Here is a 20901-nt window from a genome sequence, read left to right as displayed (position 1 = left end):
TTGAAGATTAATCTTTTCTCAGTTGCTTCATTTGCAAATATTTTCTCCCATTCTGAGGGTTGTCTTTTTGCCTTGTTTATGGTTTCCTTTGCTGTGCAAAAGCTTTGAAGTTTCGTTAGGTTCCATTTGTTTGTTTTTATTTCCATTTCACTAGGAGGTGGGTCAAAAAGGATCTTGCTGTGATTTATGACATAGAGTGTTCTGCCTGTGTTTTCCTCTAAGAGTTTTATAGTGTCTATCCTTACATTTAGGTCTTTAATCCATTTTGAGTTTATTTTTGTGTATGGTGTTAGGGAGTGTTCTAATTTCATTCTTTTACATGTAGCTGTCCAGTTTTCCCAGCACCACTTATTGAAGAGGCTGTCTTTTCTCCATTGTATATTCTTGCCTCCTTTATCAAAAATCAGGTAACCATATGTGCGTGAGTTTATCTCTGGGCTTCCTATCCTGTTCCATTGATCTATATTTTTGTTTTTGTGCCAGTACCATACTGCAGCTTTGTAGTATAGTCTGAAGTCCGGGAGCCTGATTCCTCCAGCTCCATTTTTCTTTCTCAAGATTGCTTTGGCTATTCGGGGTCTTTTGTGTTTCCATACAAATTGTGAAATTTTTTGTCCTAGTTCTGTGAAAAATGCCATTGGTAGTTTGATAGGGATTGCATGGAATCTATAGATTGCTTTGGGTAGTATAGTTATTTGCACAGTGTTGATTCTTCCAATCCAAGAACATGGTATATCTCTCCATCTGTTTGTATCATCTTAAATTTCTTTCATCAGTTTCTTATAGTTTTCTGCATATAGGTCTTTTGTCTCCTTAGGTAGGTTTATTCCTAGGTGTTTTATTCTTTTTGTTGTAGTGGTAAATGGGAGTGTTTCCTTAATTTCTCTTTCAGATTTTTCATCATGAGTGTATAGGAATGCAAGAGATTTCTGTGCATTAATTTTGTATCCTGCTACTTTACCAAATTCATTGATTAGCTCTAGTAGTTTTCTGGTAGCATCTTTAGGATTCTCTATGTATAGTATCATGTCATCTGCAAACAGTGACAGCTTTACTTCTTCTTTTCCTATTTGGATTCTTTTTATTTCTTTTTCTTCTCTGATTACTGTGGCTAGGACTTCCAAAACTATGTTGAATAATAGTGATGAGAGTGGACATCCTTGTCTTGTTCCTGATCTTTCAGTTTTTCACCATTGAGAATGATGTTGGCTGTGGGTTTGTCATATATGGCCTTTATTATGTTAAGGTAAGTTCCCTCTATGCCCACTTTCTGGAGGGTTTTTATCATAAATGGTGTTGAATTTGTAAAAAGCTTTTTCTATATCTATTGAGATGATCATATGGTTTTTCTCCTTCAGTTTGTTAATATGGTTTATCACGTTGATGGATTGGCATATATTGAAGAATCCTTGCATTCCTGGGATAAACTCCACTTGATCATGGTTTATGATCCTTTTAATGTGCTGTTGGATTCTGTTTGCTAGTATTTTGTTGAGGATTTTTGTGTCTATGTTCATCAGTGATATTGGCCTGTAGTTTTCTTTCTTTGTGACATCTGTGTCTGGTTTTGGTATCAGGGTGATGGTGGCCTCATAGAATGAGTTTGGGCGTGTTCCTTCCTCTGCAATTTTTTGGAAGAGTTTGAGAAGGATGGATGTTAGCTCTTCTCTAAATGTTTGATAGAATTCACCTGTGAATCCATCTGGTCCTGGGCTTTTGTTTGTTGGAAGATTTTTTTATTACAGTCTAAATTTCAGGGCTTGTGACTGGTCTGTTTATATTTTCTATCTCTTCCTGGTTCAGTCTTGGAAGGTTGTGATTTCCCAAGAATTTGTCCATTTTCTTCCAGGTTGTGCATTGTATTGGCATATGGTTGCTTGTAGTAGTCTCTCATAATCCTTTGTATTTCTGCAGTGTCAGTTGTTTCTTCTCCTTTTTCTTTCCTAATTCTGTTGATTTGAGTCTTCTCCCTTTTTTTCTTGATGAGTCTGGCTAATGGTTTATCAATTTTGTTTATCTTCTCAAAGAACCAGCTTTTAGTTTTATTGATCTTTGCTATTGTTTTCTTCATTTATTTCTGATCTGATCTTTATGATTTCTTTCCTTCTGCTAACTTTGGGGTTTTTTTGTTCTTGTTTCTCCAGTACCTTTAAGTGTAAGGTTAGGTTGTTTATTTGAGATGTTTCTTGTTTCTTGAGGTAGGATTGTACTGCTATAAACTTCCCTCTTAGAACTGCTTTCGCTGCATCCCATACGTTTTGGGTCGTCGTGTCTCCATTGTCATTTGTTTCTAGGTATTTTTTTATTTCCTCTTTGATTTCTTCAGTGATCACTTCGTCATTAAGTAGTGTATTGTTTAGCCTCCACGTGTTTGTATTTTTTACAGATCTTTTCCTGTAATTGATATCTAGTCTCATAGCGTTGTGGTCGAAAAGATACTTGATACGACTTCTATTTTCTTAAATTTACCAAGGCTAGATTTGTAACCCAAGATATGATCTATCCTGGAGAATGTTCCATGAGCACTTGAGAAAAATGTGTATTCTGTTGTTTTTGGATGGAATGTCCTATAAATATCAATTAAGTCCATCTTGTTTAATGTATCATTTAAAGCTTGTGTTTCCTTATTTATTTCATTTTGGATGATCTGTCCATTGGTGGAAGTGGGGTGTTAAAGTCCCCTACTATGATTGTGTTACTGTGGATCTCCTCTTTTATGGCTGTTAGCATTTGCCTTAAGTATTGAGGTGCTCCTATGTTTGGTGCATAAATATTTACAATCCTTATATCTTCTTCTTGGATTGATCCCTTGATCATTATGTAGTGTTCTTCTTTGTCTCTTGTAAAGTCTTTGTTTTTAAGTCTATTTTGTCTGATATGAGAATTGCTACTCCAGCTTTCTTTTGGTTTCCATTTGCATGGAATATCTTTTTCCATCCCCTCACCTTCAATCTGTATGTGTCCCTACGTCTGACGTGGGTCTCTTGTAGACAGCATATATAGAGGTCTTGTTTTTGTATCCATTCAGCCAGTCTGTGTCTTTTGGTTGGAGTATTTAATCCATTTACATTTAAGGTAGTTATTGATATGTATGTTCCTATTACCATTTACTTAATTGTTTTGGATTTGTTTTTGTAGGTATTTTCCTTCTCTTGTGTTTCCTGCCTAGAGAAGTTCCTTTAGCAGTTGTTGTAACACTGGTTTAGTGGTGCTGAATTCTCTTAGCTTTTTCTCAGCAATGCCTTCTTACTCTAAAAATTTCTTTGGTAGCCATAGAAGCATTTAGTTACAAGCAAATTTTTTGGAAGTTATTAGCATTTGTATAAATGTTATATTAATGTTCACCTAATAGAAGGACAAAACAATTATCTGGTACTAAATGCGTCATGGTTTTTATTTTAACATATGCTTTTTATTTTAACATATATTTATATGCATCTGTAAATGCTGAATTAATGCCTTTACCCTGGGGATTTAAAATGTGTGAATGCTATATTATATACAAATACCCTGTCATAATAAAATGGTGCCTATTGTTTGACAATAATTATGTATACAATTTGGCATAATAATTTTTTGAAAGGTAAAAGCATTTTAGGAAATGTTCCATCTTAGAAGTTGGAATTCATGTTCTCAGAGTATTAATTATTTTACACATAACAAACGCTTAAATTATGATACCTATGAAAACCCACTCAAACGAAGGTGATAATGTAATTTATGTAAAGAATAATATGGACATGAATGAGAAAGAACAGTATTTAAAAAGCGAAATATATATATGCTGTGTAACTACCATATTTAAGATATTTCTTGTTTAGAAGGTAGTTATTAAATAGGCAAGTTGGAGGAAGGGGAGGACACATTGAATAGTATATTGGCAAGCTTCCTAAAATGCATATGCATAGTAATTAGAGGCATACTGATTTTTAAATGTCAGCCAGCTTTTATTCTCTTCCTTTTCTATCATGTATTTGTATGAACAGTGAGTGTTCTTCTAAAAGAGGTTTATGAAGCTTTTTGTCATCATTTGTTATATAGGAAATAAATTACCACTGCTATATAAAACTAACATTAAATTAGTGATACTAGCAATTTGTGAGAGATTTAAAGTTTTGTTGCTTTGATTAATTTCTTATTTGTCAAATGATGGTGAAGAAATTCTCCATTTCCTAGTTGAGATTTGGGGATATTTCTTATGCTTTCTACTTGCATCCAGTGAACAAATATCCCTTTAGTCATTTTGTAACCTTCAACAACATGCTAAAAGGCATAACTGTAAGTATCACTCACATGCCGAACTTAAGTACTGTAGCTTTTTGCTAAAGTGGTTTAATTTATTTTTGTGTTTGTCAGCTATTAGCTTTCCTTTAGTGGCCTTCAGTACTTTATAGGCCTTTAAAGAATGTAGGGAACAGAGGTGTTCCTAGGAGATGGAATATCTATCTACCTTATTCCATAAAATCTAAGGTGCTTTAACAGTGAACTTTATTAGTCTTACTAGACCAAGTCAGTGGAAGGTTAAGTAGGGGTAGAAAAATTTCCCCTTCTTTTCTTCTAGGTTCTTTGGTCTAATAATTAAATTGACATAGGACAGATTAACAGGAGAAAAACATATTTAAGTTAGTACGTACGGGATCCCCAAAGATACAAGACTCAAGGGTAGGTCGAGCAGTTGAGGCTTATGTGCCATCCTGTGCTAAGGAATGGGATAAGGGCCTGGGTCTTCAAAGGGGAGGAGGGTAACTCACAGGATGATGAGAAGAACAGATGTTTTGTATTTAGAAGTCTGCCCTGCCATGCAGATTGGTCTTTCAGATAAAAACGTTATCTATGGTAATAGCTCTCTTTCTGGGCCAGGCCCCCTATCTAAGTTCTTTTAGGCAGTTACAAGAGAGGTAAAAAGTTTTCCTGAGTCTCCTAGGTCTTGATTGCCTTCAACTTAAAATAATCCACATGTCAAAGTGGTGTATTTTGGGTTGGTGTATTCTCCCCTTCAGTAATCATACAACCATCTCACACTGTCACCCGGTGACAGTGATTACAAGATACCGTAGAGTAATTAATTTAATTATGACCTTCTCATACCCAGCACGACTACATGCTCCACAAGCATAGTTCTAATGATGGTATTTCCTTATTCACAGTGTTTCAATGTAGTCAAGAATGATAGCCCTCTTTAAATAGGAAGGAAGGAATGATGCAGGGAAGGTAACCATTTTACCTCCACCCTCTAGATGGTTTGATTTTTATTTTCATGTGCATTTATTGTCTGTACAAAAAAATAAATATTACTTATGAAATAAAGATAAGACATTTGACGTTCTTCATGGCCCATTCCAAACCTTCTTCGGGTTTTCATCTCTGACTAACTTATCCCTTACTTCAGCCAGGCTTCTTTGCTTTTGGTTTCAAATCTTCTGCATTCTCAGGGTATAGTTTAAAATTTCTCCCTTTGCCTTACCAACCCTTTAAAAATTAAGCCTAAATTCCTCGAGTCAGGCTTCTCCACCTCCCTCCATAGAAGGTATCTCTCACTCCACTACTTTGCAATGGCAAATGCCTCTAGAATAGCATTTATCAGAGGCCACCTTTTGTTAGGGTTGTGTATCTGGTTTTCCTGTTAAATTTTGGGACTGAACTGTTTAGGTTTGTATTATCTCCATAGTGCATAATATAGACACACAGTGAGTGTTTCTTGAATTGAACTTTTATAGATTTTTAAATATATGCATTGCTTCTTTTAATTCTCCCCTATGTAGTAATTTTGCTAGAATTACTAGTATGTTAGACTGTTTTACATTTAAGTTGCCATTCTCAGTATTTACCCATCATCTTCTGAAGTATAAGAATTATTCCTTTGCTGGTTACTATTCCATCGTGCAAAAAGACAAGAATAATTGCATAGATATTAATTTTTTCATAGTCAGGATCTATTATACAAATTTTGGTAATTATACAACCTCATATTTAAGGAAGAGTATTTTATAAATAATGCTTTTTTTTCCTTTGTAGGTTACTTCCTCAGAATGTTGGCCTTCTCTATGTTGGAGGTTATGAAAGACCCTTTGCACAAATCAAGGTATGGTTGTTCATTTTCTAGTATATTTTCCCTAGATACAGTTCACTCGTCCAGAACCCACCAAAACCCTGCAAATAACTATCACAAAAATTTGGGAATGTGAATTATTAATTTCATTTGTTTTTGCATATCTCTGATGAAAAAGTAATTCAGTTTTTCAGTGAATCGATTAGTTTAATAATCTTGCCCTTAGTAGCGTTAATTTTGACCATTGCACTTCAGTGATTAGTTAAGAAGAGTACAATTTAGAGCTACATTACCCTTTTTACCAATAGAATTTTTTGACAGCTTTATTGAGGTATAATAGGCATACAGTAAAATATACATATTTAAACTGTACAATTTGACATACCCTTGTGAAACCATCACCACAGTCAAGGTAATGAACATATCCATCACCCCTAAAAGTTTCCTTGTGCCCCTTTGAACTCCCCCGTCCTGCCCTTCCTTTTTCTTTTTCAGTCCCCAGGTGACCACTGATCTAATCATTATAGATTAATTTGCACTTTCCGGAATTTTATATAAATGGATCATACTGTATTTCTTTCTCTCTCTCTTTTAGCTTCTTTCATTCAGTGTTATTATTTTGAGATTCACCCATGTTGTTACACTTCAGTAGTTCATTCTTTTTTATTGCTGAGTAGTATTTCATTATATGGTTGTAGCACAGTTTCTTTATCCTTTCACACGTTGAGAGACATTTGGGTTGTTTCTGCTTTTTGACTATTATAAATAAAGCTGCTGTGAACATTTGTGTACAAGTCTCTGTATGGACATATATTTTCATTTCTCTTGGGTAAATACCTAAGACCAAAATGGCTGAGTTAAATGGCAGTTGTATGTTTTAACTTTTTAAGAAACTACCAAACTATTTCCCCACGAGCAGGGTGATTGCCAGTTCCTCCATATCATCATCAACATTTGGTATGGTCAGTCTTTTTAAGTTTAGTCATTCTTATAGGTATATAGCATTTCATTGGAGTTTTAATTTGCATTTCTGTAATGACTAATAATGTTGAGCATCTTCCCATGTACTTATTTGCCATCTGTACGTCTCTAGTGAAGTGTGTGTTCAAAACTTGCCATTTTTTAATTGGGTTTTTTGTTTTATTACCGTTGAGTTTTGAACATTCTTTATATGTCTTCTGGATGTAAGCCCTTTATCAGATATGGGATTTCTCTTAACAGGATCCTCAGGGAGCAAAAATTCTTAATGTTGGTGAAGTTCAGTTTATTAGTTTTTTTTCACAGTTCTTGCTTTTACTGTTGATCTAAGAAATATTTGCCTAGTCCAAAGGCTAAAAGATTATTCTCCTGTGTATTCTTCTAGAATCTTTATAGTTCTAGGTTTTACATTTAAGTTTATTGTCCAGTGGAGTTAATTTTTGTATATGATGCAAGGTGCAAGGCATAGAGGAATGTTGTCCCCCTACACCCCAACCTTTCTTTGGCCCGTGGATATCCAGTTGTTCCTAAACCATTTGTTAAAAAGGGTATCCTTTCCACCATTGAAGTGCCTTTGCATCTTAGTTGAAAATCAATTCACCATATGTGTGTGAATCTATTTCTGAGCTCTTTATTCTGTTCCATTGACCTATGTATCTATCCCTCCACCAATATCACACTGTCTTGATTTTTGTAGCTTTAGAATAAGTCATGAAGTCAGGTAGTGTAAATCCTGCAACTTTGTTCTTTTTCAGAGTTGTTTAGACTACTCTGGGTTCCTTTAATTTCCATGTGAATGTTAGAATCATCTTGTCAATTTCTGTAAAAATACCTGCTGGAATTTTGATTTGGATCACGTTGAATCTGGAGATCAATTTGAAGAGAAATGACATCATAACAGTATTGAATCTTACAATTCATCAAAGCCACATATTTCTCCATTTATCTAGATCTTTAGTGTCTCTCAGCAGTATTCCATTGTTTCAGTGTGTTGGTCTTGCACATTTAAAAGTAAATTTATCTGTAAATATTTTATATTTGTGATGCTATTTTAAAAGTATTTTTTATTTCATTTTACGATTGTTTTCCTAGTACATAAAAAGACGATTAAATTTTGTGTGTTGACTTTAAATCCTACAACTTTACTATACTCAATTAGTAATTCTAGTAGCTTTTTTGTAGATTTCATAGGATTTTCTACATAAATGATTATGTCATCTACTAAGAGGCAGTTTTCTTTTTCCTTTCTGATCTTGATATTGATACCTTTTATTGCTTTTTCTTGCTTTAGTGCACTGGCGAAAACCTACAGTACAAAGTTGATTAGAAATGGTGAGAACAGACATCCTTGCCTTATTCCTGATCTTAGAGGGAAAGCATTCAATTTTTTGTCAAAGATTGTTTTTATAGCAATATTAGTTGAGGGTTGAAGCACAGATTCCAACTAGGCTTTCTTGTAAAAAGTGGAATAGTATTCTGAATGTTCAAGGCAGTAAATAAAAAGAAAGGTTTGCAGTCATCCTTTTCCTTTGTTATTTTAACTTTATTAATGTTTTCTGACAGACCTGTAAAATTTGATTTGTTTTTTTGGTTTAGTATTGGATTTTTCCTCACATTTGTTTCTTGGCTCTATGAGTTAATTATTTTTCTCACATTCATTTGTTGGATGTGATTTTGAATTCCTTTCCCCCTACATATATGACCTATTTTTATGCTTTGAAAAACAAAGATTTTTCAGAATAGACTGAGCCTGAATAGGACATATAAGATATTTAATACTGAGGCGGTTTAGTCACATTATTGACATTTTAAAATGAAAAACCTTCTTTAGCTACCATAGCATCAGCACTTCTTTAAGTACCTTCCTTAATTTAACTTAAGACACTCTCAAAAGTCCACATTAGGGTCTTAAGTTGTGGACCCTCTTGAACGTTTCTGATTCCCTAAGTAATGACAAGCATTCAGGTACATTTTTTAAAATTCTATTTTTAACATCCCTGGAACACAAGTGGAGTTGGCAAGAGTCTCTTCATAAACCTCCCTCACTATCCTGTTCACCAAATTCTCCAGTAGAGGCAGGAATTCTAATAAGTTTCAGCAGAAACATTTCTAAAAGCCCAATTTTTTTTCTGTCCATTGGTTTGGAAAATCCTGTTTCTCTGTATTATAACTGAAATAATGAAAAAGTGAGAGGCTTATCTGATATATTTAAGGAAGGGTAGAATTTGTGTGTGTGTGTGTGTGTGTGTGTGTGTGTTACATGTTGTGTCAAAAACATAAGTGTATGTATGTATGAGGGCGATTCCTCCATCACTCACCTGATTCATTAACATATCATTTTCTTTATCCAAGCCCTTTCTAACAAGCCCAGTGACAGAGGTCAATCCTTTGTCAACCCTTTATGCCTAGATAATCAACTCAATAGAAAAAAGTCCATTATTTTAGGCCATCTTTTTCCTTTGATGTTCCTATGGGAAAGGTTTCTCTCATGTACTGTAAAAGGATTTCTTATCCTCATTAATTGTTGAAGTTCTTCTATAATTCCTGTGGTTCTTATGAAAATGCTGTATAGATCCCTACCTAATTAGAATGCTTGTAAGTTAATTGGAAAACAATTTTTAAAAATCATAGTTTAAATGCTTGAGATCAGGCTAGAAATTTAAGGTTCATTCCTTGCCCCTTGCCTTGCATCTGACTTCTTCTGGACATGAAATACCAGTATTCGTTTGCTGTTCAACTAAATGTAATGATACTGTATTGTGTGGCATAGATATCAGATATGACCTTTAATAAATGGAAGCTGTTTTGCTTTCTTAAGAGAGTATTGGTTGAATTTTTTTTTTTTTATAAATCAAGATAGAAAATTGTTCATTTGAATATTTAGGAAAAGGAATTCTCATTTATTAACATCACAGGACTAAGTGTGAGTGGCTTGGTGCTAGAGGCTACATTTGTTAAAGTGGCATTTTACATTTGTATTTCTAAAAAGGAGCTCCAATTTATAAAGATCAGAAAGAGAAAAAGGAAAACACAAAAAGGATGGTGGATATTTGGGCTAGTGTTAAATGAATTCAGAAAATTTGCTATAGCTTGACAATAGATGTATGTACTATTAGCATATAACATGAATTGTTACAACCACTCTTTCTCTCTCTCTCTCTGTCTCTCCCTCCCTCCCTCTCCCATGATTAATCTTTTAGTTTTAGTTTTCTGTCCAAGCCCTAGGTAAAGATACCAGTGTGTACAAACATGGGACTTCATTACAGTCTTAGACCAGTACATCTTCATGCTAGTTTCAGGTTTCATTATTTTTAGAGGAAGTTATCCCAACTTTACCTTTTATATCTCTTAACATCTTCTGAAAGTCATCAGAATAAGTTTTCATGGGAAATTTGTCATCTGAAGAACTTGATTTTAAACATACATGATTATTTTCTTATTTTAAACTAAAATATGATAAACTAAATAAAACACTGATCCTTTTTTTTTTTTTTTTTTTTTTTTTTGGTGGTACGCGGGCCTCTCACTGCTGTGGCCTCTCCTGTTGCGGAGCACAGGCTCTGGACGCGCAGGCCCAGCGGCCATGGCTCACGGGCCCAGCCGCTCCGCGGCAAGTGGGATCCTCCTGGACCGGGGCACGAACCCGTGTCCCCTGCATCGGCAGGCGGACTCTCAACCGCTGTGCCACCAGGGAAGCCCAACACTGATCATTTTATAATGAGTTGTAATACAGAGTAAGAAAAGAATTGCCTCACATATCCACAGCTATTGTTTAGTGCTGTAAATGAAGTAGATTTCACCCTCATCCACGACTAACTTCTTTCAACTTTATTGAGATTAAGATAAGTTTCTAGATGTACTGGGCTCTGTGTGACTTAGGGTTTTCTTAAGTAAGAGATATGTTTCATTATATCTTTATATGTAGTCTTTGAAAGTTAAAAGGGAAGTTTTGAAAAAAGTAAAATTTTACTTAATTCTTATTTGTATGCTTTCAAGTTGTCAGAAGCTTTTTTGGGGTGGAGGGGTGGTTATTTCTGTATATCTTTGCATAATACCTTTATCTTAATTCAGTGTGTATATAATTCTGTTGTTCATAGTTTAGTTTTATAGACATGGTCAAGTTTAAATAATAATTTACATTTTATTTATTTTCAAATTTATTTATTTTTGGCTGCATTGGGTCTTCGTTGCTGCGCGCGGGCTTTCTCTAGTTGGGGAGAGCAGGGGCTACTCTTCATTGTGGTGCGAGGGCTTCTCATTGTGGTGACTTCTCTTGTTGCGGAGCGTGGGCTCTAGGCACGTGGGCTTCAGTAGTTGTGGCGCGTGGGCTCAGTAGTTGTGGCTCGCGGGCTCTAGAGCGCAGGCTCAGTAGTTGTGGTGCGTGGGCTTAGTTGCTCCACGGCATGTGGGATCTTCCCGGACCAGTGATCGAACCCGTGTCCCCTGCATTGGCAGGCGGATTCTTAACCACTGAGCCACGAGGGAAGTCCCAATAGTTTACATTTTATACCTATTATTCTGTGTTGTTTTCTAAAGCATTTTACGGTGCAGTAAAAATCTCAGTGCTATTCTCATAGGGTTCTAGTCCTGGAGGCTCCACTTACCAGCCATAATCCATAAAACCAAGAAGGATTGAAGCTTGTCAACATCACTTTTAATCAACTCAAGGATTGTTATGGAAAGTCTCAGAGCCACAGGGCTGTCCCTCTCCACCGGGCTTGGTATTAGTTGCCTCTTGCAGTTCAGACAGCCCAAGCAGTGTGTGAAGCTGTGAGGCTGAGTCACATACAGTTTTCACTTTGACACTGCGGAATGGCTGAATGTCTTTTGTATTTTAACTATGAATTCCATGCAGCAGCCATACGTGAAATGTAAGGAATATAACCGTTATTCTGAGGCAGTTATTTTATAGTCAGTGCAGCTGGGTTATTCTCTGCCTCAGAACTTGGTTCCATCCCTGCTGAGGGACTGGATGCCATTAGTCACAGTCTCATACTCTAGGCTTTCTGAGCTTCAATTTTTAAGTCTCTTTACAGCCCAGGAAATATAAAATTGGTGTAAAATTGGTGTTTGTATTCATATACATATTCCGTTAGTGCAAAGAAATAGTGATCTCTTCATTTTTGAAATATTTGAAAATCCATCAAACCATTCCCTCAGACTTTTTTAAATTAAAAGAAGTAGAATACTTTTCCTTTTTAGGTATATTGAGCTTGGATTGTTATTTGTTACTTAAAAATATCTTTGAAATGCCTAATAATGTGTCAATTTTAATTTTTAGGGTAAATTAAATTTAAAGATAAAGTATTTATTTGGGGTCTCTTAGGAAATACTGAGAAAACTAGGAAAACTGATTTGTTCACTGACTGATGATGTTTTAGAAAATGTGTGGCTCATTAGATCAACACTTTTTACTAAAGGAAATTATTTAACATCCATATTTTAAATCTCTAAAATATCTGAAGTATTACATCAGATATAGATGCAGGCCTAGAACTGAGTATTGTAGTTTAGTGGCTTCCAAACTTACCACCATGACCTGTAGGAATGTAAGAAGTGTACTTTCATTGAGTTCCAGCACACATACACATACGTGTATTTATACACACACAACATAAACCAAAGTTTCAAAATAAGTATGATTTTCCATTCTGTTCAGTTTATTTTTCCGTTGATTTAGTTTTTAAATGTGGGTCTCAACCCACTAAATTAACTTCTCTGTTTGGAAAATGGGTCACGACTCATAGTTTGGCAGACACTGCTGCAGGGTAGGACTTGTCCAGCTAATGCTGCCATTTGCCACATTGATGCAGTGCAGGCAATGGTGAGGAAGCTTACCTGCCCCTGAGTTGATGGTAGTCCTCGGAGTGGCTTTGGAGGGGAAGAAAGTGATGTGATGTCATAGTTGCTGGGGAGAAGGAGGAAGAGAGTATAAGAAAAGATAAATGAGAAGTGACTTAAGATGTTTCATGGAGCCAAGCAAAGCTATTTTCTATTTCAAAAGGACCCTAATTCTCATAAACAGAAGAGAGACTTCTGTGCCTACTCTGTCTTCCAAGTGATTTCATGTATTTTGAGGCTAGAAAGACAAATAAAGTTTAGATCTCCATAGATGAATAAAACAGAAAGAAACGGAGATGAGTGAGAAATTGAGAGAAAGCAGTGGAAGCAGATCTAGATTAGTGTGCCATATTCATTGAATAATTGCTCAGTTTTCTGTAGTACTGTGAGTGGAGAGGCAAGTTTTCAGTGTCTCACGTTGCAGTAATCAGAGCGGACATGGGTATTTCTTTGTTGAAAGCAGATTCAAAAAGTGAAAAAAAACTTAAAAAAAAAAAAACACCTCACAAACTGTCATGGAAGCCAAAAGTCTCTTTACTTATATGCAAAAACTATTAAGTTGCTGACGGCATTTTATCCTGCATACTTGCTGACACAGTGCTTCAGGACCACTGCTGGGTTCTCTAGTGAGCCCATCTAGTAACTTTCTGGATGTTAAAAATCATGCATTGTTACCAACAAATCACATCGAAACTGCAGACTTAGGGTTCCAGAAAGTATTCAATAGCAGTAGTTTTCCTGCCATTTTTACCAACGTGCTTTTGGCCGTGTTACTGCCAAAACTGAGTAACACTTAAGGCCTGTGGTCATACATGTTTCAGTTTCAGTATTCTTACCTTCATGTCCTTAAAAAACGTATCTGTTTACAAAAATATGAGTCCCATAGGGCTGGGCTGTGTCTTGTGTACTTCTGTATCCTCAGCAATTAGCCTAGTGCCTGAGACATAAAAACACTAAATAAATATTTAACATTATTATTGAAGAATGCCTAGAAAACCAAATATTGCTTTTTTTTTTTTTAAATTGAGGTATAGTTGATATATAGCATATTAGTTTCAGGTGTAAAACATAATGGTCCAATATTGTACACATTGCAAAATGATCACCACAATAAGTCTACTTAACATCCATCCCCTTACATGGTTACAAAACAGTTTCTTCTTGTGATGAGAACTTTTAAGATCTACTCTTTTAGCAACTTCCAAATATACAATACAGTATTATTAACTATAGTCACCCTGCTGTTAACATTACATCTCCAGAACGTATCTACCTTATAATTGGAAGTTGGTACCTTTTGACCCCCTTCTTCATCCATTTCTCCCACCCTCACCCACTGCTTGCGGCAACGACTAACCTGTTCTCTGTATCTATGAGCTTGTTGTTGTTGTTTTTTTAAACCATCAAGTATTTACCATGAAGTTCATCAAAGTATTTAAAACTCTGGTTCTAATTACATACATATTTACTGCATTAAAACTTTATTTTCTCATCTCTTGAGCTGGGATTATCTTTGAGGCAATATAAATTAATTTTCCTTTCTAATTTAAGATTGTGGTTGTAAATTGTTATTAACATCAGTAAGTTTATTTGAAATGTAGATTGTGTGAATTATTCTGAGAACATTTTAAATCTAGTCCTCAAATTATTTTCCAATTAAGAAAGCATTTTTCTTAGCTGGATATTCCAATTACTTTCAATCTCTCTTGAGCTAGCTACTTTATAGAAAAATATTAGAAATCATTTTAGCATATTCTAGTTTTTTTGAAAACCAGATCTATCATATCAAGCTGTCTTCTTGTTACATGTGATTTGGAGAGAAAAAGACTAAACAATTCCTTTTTGTAATTTTGAAATGTTCTCAAGAAAGGAGATAGTATCATGCTTACTTACATATTTATAATGCAATGGACATCCTATTTTGGTGAAAGGAAATAACATGGTGTTTCTTATCCTGTTGGGGTTTTTCCCTACCAATGTTTTACATCTAAAAAGAATTTCAAACGCACTGACAACCATGTAAATAGAAAAGATAATATCTAAAATGACTCTTGTAGAAGTCATATTTCTGACAAATGCCATGGTTTCTGATCTAGATGTACATTAGACATCTAGAAGTTATATATTTCACTTTTTTCCCACAAAAGGAGAAAAATAATTTCTCCAGTAAATAGTCAGTTAGGAAGGAATATTACTTGTCCGCTTGCCTAATAAAATTTGAAAAAGCAACCCCGCTCCCCTCCCCCCTCCCCAAGGCAGAGGTGGCAATAAAGACCCATTTCAAGTGTATCATGGCCATGATTCAGGCAGCTAGGGAAGCTCCAGACCAGTGTTCTCTTTGTTGACCCTTCGAGAACAATAACAAACTATGAAACTCTGAGACTAGATAATACAAATCCATTAATGTTGCCAGTGATTTGTAATGGGCACTATTAAAGTTGGTACCTTGAGCACCTTCAGAAGTTTCAGACTACTGCAGTAAGTGATATTCCATCATAAGTAGATACGGTAATTGTAAGTTATGGGTAGGAGGGATCCTTCTTTTTTTTTTCTTTGAATTTTATTTTATTTTTTTATACAGCACGTTCTTATTAGTTATCCACTTTATACATATTAGTGTATATATGTCAGTCCCAATCTCCCAGATCATCACAGGACCACCACCACCGCCTGCTGCTTTCCCCCTTTGGTGTCCATACATTTTTCTCTACATCTCTGTCTCAATTTCTTCCCTGCAAACCGGTTCATCTATACCATTTTTCTAGGTTCCACATATATGTGTTAATATATGATAATTCTTTTTCTCTTTCTGACTTACTTCACTCTGTATGACAGTCTCTAGATCCATCCATGTCTCTACAGATGACCCAGTTTCGTTCCTTTTTATGGCTGAGTAATATTCCATTGTAGACATCTTCTTCTTTTTTTTTTTGCGGTACGCGGGCCTCTCACTGTTGTGGCCTCTCCCGTTGCGGGGCACAGGCTCTGGACGCGCAGGATCAGCGGCCATGGCTCACAGGCCCAGCTGCTCCACGGCACATGGGATCCTCCCGAACCGGGGCACGAACCTGTGTCCCCTGCATCGGCAGGCGGACTCCCAACCACTGCGCCACCAGGGAAGCCCTGTACTACATCTTCTTTATCCATTTGTCTGTCGATGGGCATCTAGGTTGCTTCCATGACCTGGCTATTGTAAATAGTGCTGCAATGAACATTGGGGTGCATGTGTCTTTTTGAATTATGGTTTTCTCAAGGTATATGCCCAGTAGTGGGATTCCTGGGTCATATGGTAATTCTATTTTTACTTTTTTAAGGAACCTCCATACTGTTCTCCATAGTGGCTGTATCAATTTACATTCCCACCAACAGTGCAAGAGGGTTCCCTTTTCTCCACACCCTTTCCAGCATTTGTTGTTTGTAGATTTTCTGATGAAGCCCATTCTAACTGGTGTGAGGTGATACCTCACTGTAGTTTTGATTAGCATTTCTCTAATAATTAGTGATGTTGAGCAGCTTTTCACGTGCTTCTTGGCCATCTGTATGTCTTCTTTGGAGAAATGTCTATTTAGGTCTTCTGCCCACTTTTGGATTGGGTTGTTTGTTTTTTTGATATTGAGCTGCATGAGCTGTTTATATATTTTGGAGATTAATCTTTGGTCCGTTGATTCATTTGTAAGTATTTTCTCCCATTCTGAGGGTTGTCTTTTTGTCTTGTTTGTAGCTTCCTTTGCTTTGCAAAAGCTTTTAAGTTTCATTAGGTCCAATTCGTTTATTTTTGTTTTTATTTCCATCACTCTAGGAGGTGGGTCAAAAAAGATCTTGCTGTGATTTATGTCAAAGAGTGTTCTTCCTGTGTTTTACTCTGAGAGTTTTATAGTGTCTGGCCTTACATTTAGGTCTCTAATCCATTTTGAGTTTATTTTTGTGTATGGTGTTAGGGAGTGTTCTAATTTCATTGTTTTACATGTAGCTCTCCAGTTTTCCCAGCACACTTACTGAAGAGACTGTCTTTTCTCCATTGTATATCCTTGCCTCCTTTGTCATAGATTAGTTGACCATAGGTGCATGGGTTTATCTCTGGCCTTTCTCTCCTGTTCCATTGATCTATATTTCTGTTTTTGTGCCAGCACCATTCTGTCTTGATTACTGTAGCTTTGTAGTGTAGTCTGAAGTCTGGGAGCCTGATTCCTCCAACTCTGTTTTTCGTTCTCAAGATTGCTTTGGCTATTCAGGGTCTTTTGTGTTTCCATACAAATTGTGAAATTTTTTGTTCTAGCTCTGTGAAAAATGCCATTGGGAGTTTGATAGGGATTGCATTGAATCTGTAGTTTGCTTTGGGTAGTATAGTCATTTTCACAATATTGATTCTTCCAATCCAAGAACATGGTATATCTTTCCATCTGTTTGTATCATCTTTAATTTCTTTCAGTGTCTTACAGTTTTCTGCATACACATCTTTTGCCTCCTTAGGTAGGTTTATTCCTAGGTATTTGATTCTTTTTCTTGCAGTGGTAAATGGGAGTGTTTCCTTAATTTCTCCTTCAGATTCTCATCATTAGTGTATAGGAATGCAAGAGATTTCTGTGCCTTAATTTTGTGTCCTACAACTTTACCAAATTCATTGATTAGCTCTAGTAGTTTTCTGGTGGCATCTTCAGGATTCTCTATGTATAGGGTCATGTCATCTTCAGATAGTGACAGTTTTACTTCTTCTCTTCCAATTTGTATTCCTTTTATTTCTTTTGCTTCTCTGATTGCTGTGGCTCTGACTTCCAAAACTATGTTGAATAATAGTGGTGAGAGTGAACATCCTTGTCTTGTTCCTGATCTTACAGGGCATGCTTTCAGTTTTTCACCATTGAGAATGATGTTTGCTGTGGGTTTGTTGCATATGGCCTTTATTATGTTGAGGGTAGGTTCCCTCTATGCCCACTTTCTGGAGAGTTTTTATCATAAATGGGTGTTGAATTTTGTCAAAAGCTTTTTCTGTATCTATTGAGATGATCATATGATTTTTCTTCTTCAGTTTGTCAATATGGTATATCACATTGATTGATTTGTATATATTGAAGAATCCTTGCATCCCTGGACTAAATCCCACTTGATCATGGTATACGATCCTTTTAATGTATTGTTGGATTCTGTTTGCTAGTATTTTGTTGAGGATTTTTGCATCTGTATTCATCAGAGATATTGGTCTGTAATTTTCTTTTTTTGTAGTATCTTTGTCTGGTTTTGGTATCAGGGTGATGGTGGCCTCGTAGAATGAGTTTGGGCATGTTCCTTCCTCTGCAATTTTTTGGAAGAGTTTGAGAAGGTTGGGTGTTAGCTCTTCTCTAAATGTTTGATAGAATTCACCTGTGAAGCCATCTGGTCCTAGACTTTTCTTTGTTGGAAAATTTTTAATCACAGTTTCAATTTCATTACTTATGATTGGTCTGTTCATATTTTCTGTTTCTTCCTGGTTCAGTCTTGGAAGGTTATACCTTTCTAAGAGTTTGTCCATTTCTTGCCAGTTGGCATTTTATTGGCATAGAGTTGCTTGTAGTAGCCTGTTAGGATGCTTTGTATTTCTGCAGTGTCTGTTGTAACTTCTCCTTTTTCATTTCTAATTTTATTGATTTGAGTCCTCTCCCTCTTTTTCTTGATAAGTCTGGCTAATGGTTTTTCAATTTTGTTTATCTTTGAAAGAGCCAGCTTTTAGTTTTATTGATCTTTGCTATTATTTTCTTTGTTTCTATTTCATTTATTTCTGCTCTGATCTTTATGATTTCTTTCCTTCTACTAACTTTGGACTTTGTTCTTCTTTCTCTAGTTCCTTTAGGTGTAAGGTTAGATTGTTTATTTGAGATTTTTCTTGTTTCTTGAGTTAGGATTGTATTGCTATAAAGTTCCCTCTTAGAACTGCTTTTGCTGCATCCAATAGGTTTTGGATCGTTGTGTTTTCATTGTCATTTGTCTCTAGGTAGTTTTTGATTTCCTCAATGATCTCTTGGTTATTTAGTAACGTATCATTTAGCCTCCATGTGTTTGTGTTTTTTACGTTTTTTCTCTGTAATTGATTTCTAATCTCATAGCGTTGTGGTCAGGAAAGATGCTTGATATGATTTCAATTTTCTTAAATTTACTGAGGCTTCATTTGTGACCCTAGATGTGATCTATCCTGGAGAATGTTCCATGCGCACTTGAGAAGAAAGTGTAATCTGCTGTTTTGGGATGGAATGTCCTATTAATATCAATTAAATCTATCTGGTCTATTGTGTCATTTAAAGCTTCTGTTTCCTTATTTTCAGTTTGGATGATCTGTCCATTGGTGTAAGTGAGGTGTTAAAGTCCTCCACTATTATTGTGTTACTGTCAATTTCCTCTTTTATAGCTGTTAGCAGTTGCTTTATGTATTGAGGTGCTCCTTTGTTGGGTGCATATATATTTACAATTGTTATATCTTCTTCTTGGATTGATCCCTTGATCATTATGTAGTGTCTTTCCTTGTCTCTTGTAACATTCTTTATTTTAAAGTCTATTTTATCTGATATGAATACTGCTACTCCAGCTTTCTTTTGATTTCCATTTGCATGGAATATCTTTTTCCATCCCCTCACTTTCAGTCTGTATGTGTCCCTAGGTCTGAAGTGGGTCTCTTGTAGACAGTATATATATGGGTCTTGTTTTTGTATCCATTCAGTGAGCCTGTGTCTTTTGGTTGGAGCATTTAATCCATTCACGTTTAAGCTAATTATCAATATGTATGTTCCTATGACCATTTTCTTAATTGTTTTGGGTTTGTTTTTGTAGGTCCTTTTCTTCTCTTGTGTTTCCCAGTTGGAGAAGTTCCTTTAGCATTTGTTGTAGAGCTGGTTTGGTGGTGCTGAATTCTCTTAGCTTTTGCTTGTCTGTAAAGCTTTTGATTTCTCCATCAAATCTGAATGAGATCCTTCTGGATAGAGTAATCTTGGTTGTTGGTTCTTCCTTTTCATCACTTTAAGTATATCATGCCACTCCCTTCTGGCTTGTAGAGTTTCTGCTGAGAAATCAACTGTTAACCTTATGGGAGTTCCCTTGTATGTTATTTGTTGTTTTTCCCATGCTGCTTTCAGTAATTTTTCTTTGTCCTTAATTTCTGCGAATTTCATTACTATGTGTCTCGGAGTGTTTCTCCTTGGGTTTATCCTGCCTGGGTCTCTCTGGGCTTCCTGGACTTGGGTAGCTATTTCCTTTCCCATGTTAGGGAAGTTTTCGACTATAATCTCTTCGAATATTTTCTCGCGTCCTTTCTCTCTGTCTTCTACTTCTGGGACCCCTATAATTCGAATGTTGTTGTGTTTAATGTTGTCCCAGAGGTCTCTTAGGCTGTCTTCATTTCTTTTCATTCTTTTTCTTTATTCTGTTCTGCAGCAGTGAATTCCACCATTCTGTGTTCCAGGTCGCTTACCTGTTCTTCTTCCTCAGTCATTCTGCTGTTGATCCCTTCTAGTGTATTTTTCATTTCAGTTCTTGTATTGTTCATCTCTGTTCATTCATTAATTCTTCTTCATCTCTGTTTGTTTGTTCTTTAATTCTTCCACGTCTTGTTAAACATTTCTTGCATCTTCTCCATCTTTGCCTCCATTCTTTTTTTGAGGTCCTGGATCATCTTCCTTATAATTATTCTGAATTCTTTTCCTGGACGTTTGCCTATCTCCACTTTGTTTGTTTTTTTTCCTGGGGTTTTATCTTGTTCCTTCTTCTGATACATAGACCTCTGCCTTTTCATCTTGTCTGTCTTTCTATGAATGTGCTTTTTGTTCCACAGGCTGCAGGACTGTAGTTCTTCTTGCTTCTGCTGTCTGCCCTCTGGTGGAAGAGGCTATCTAAGAGGCTTGAGCAAGTTTCCTGATGTGAGGGACTGGTGGTGGGTAGAGCTGGGTGTTGCTCTGGTGGGCAGAGCTCAGTAAAACTTTAATCTACTTGTCTGCTGATGGGTGGGGCTGGGTTCCTCCCTATTGGTTGTTTGGCCTGAGGCGACCCAACATTGGAGACTACCTGGGCTCTTT

General features: G+C 36.0%; 1 protein-coding gene across 1 annotated transcript in view; it reads left to right on the top strand.

Annotated features, from left to right (window-relative positions):
• RNGTT (RNA guanylyltransferase and 5'-phosphatase) overlaps positions 1-20901 on the top strand; it is a 221891-nt gene that overhangs the window by 165084 nt on the left and 35906 nt on the right. Inside the window, exon 14 of the mRNA XM_082669277.1 lies at positions 6016-6082. Within this exon, the coding sequence (XP_082525403.1) occupies positions 6016-6082 (67 nt within the window). The remainder of the gene's footprint in view (positions 1-6015; positions 6083-20901) is intronic.

This window comes from Grampus griseus (assembly GCF_964374135.1).
Source record: "Grampus griseus genome assembly, chromosome: 13".
NCBI classification, from domain to species: Eukaryota; Metazoa; Chordata; class Mammalia; order Artiodactyla; family Delphinidae; genus Grampus; species Grampus griseus.
Note: the sequence above shows the minus strand (reverse complement) of the source record. Positions and strands in the feature narration are given on the sequence as shown.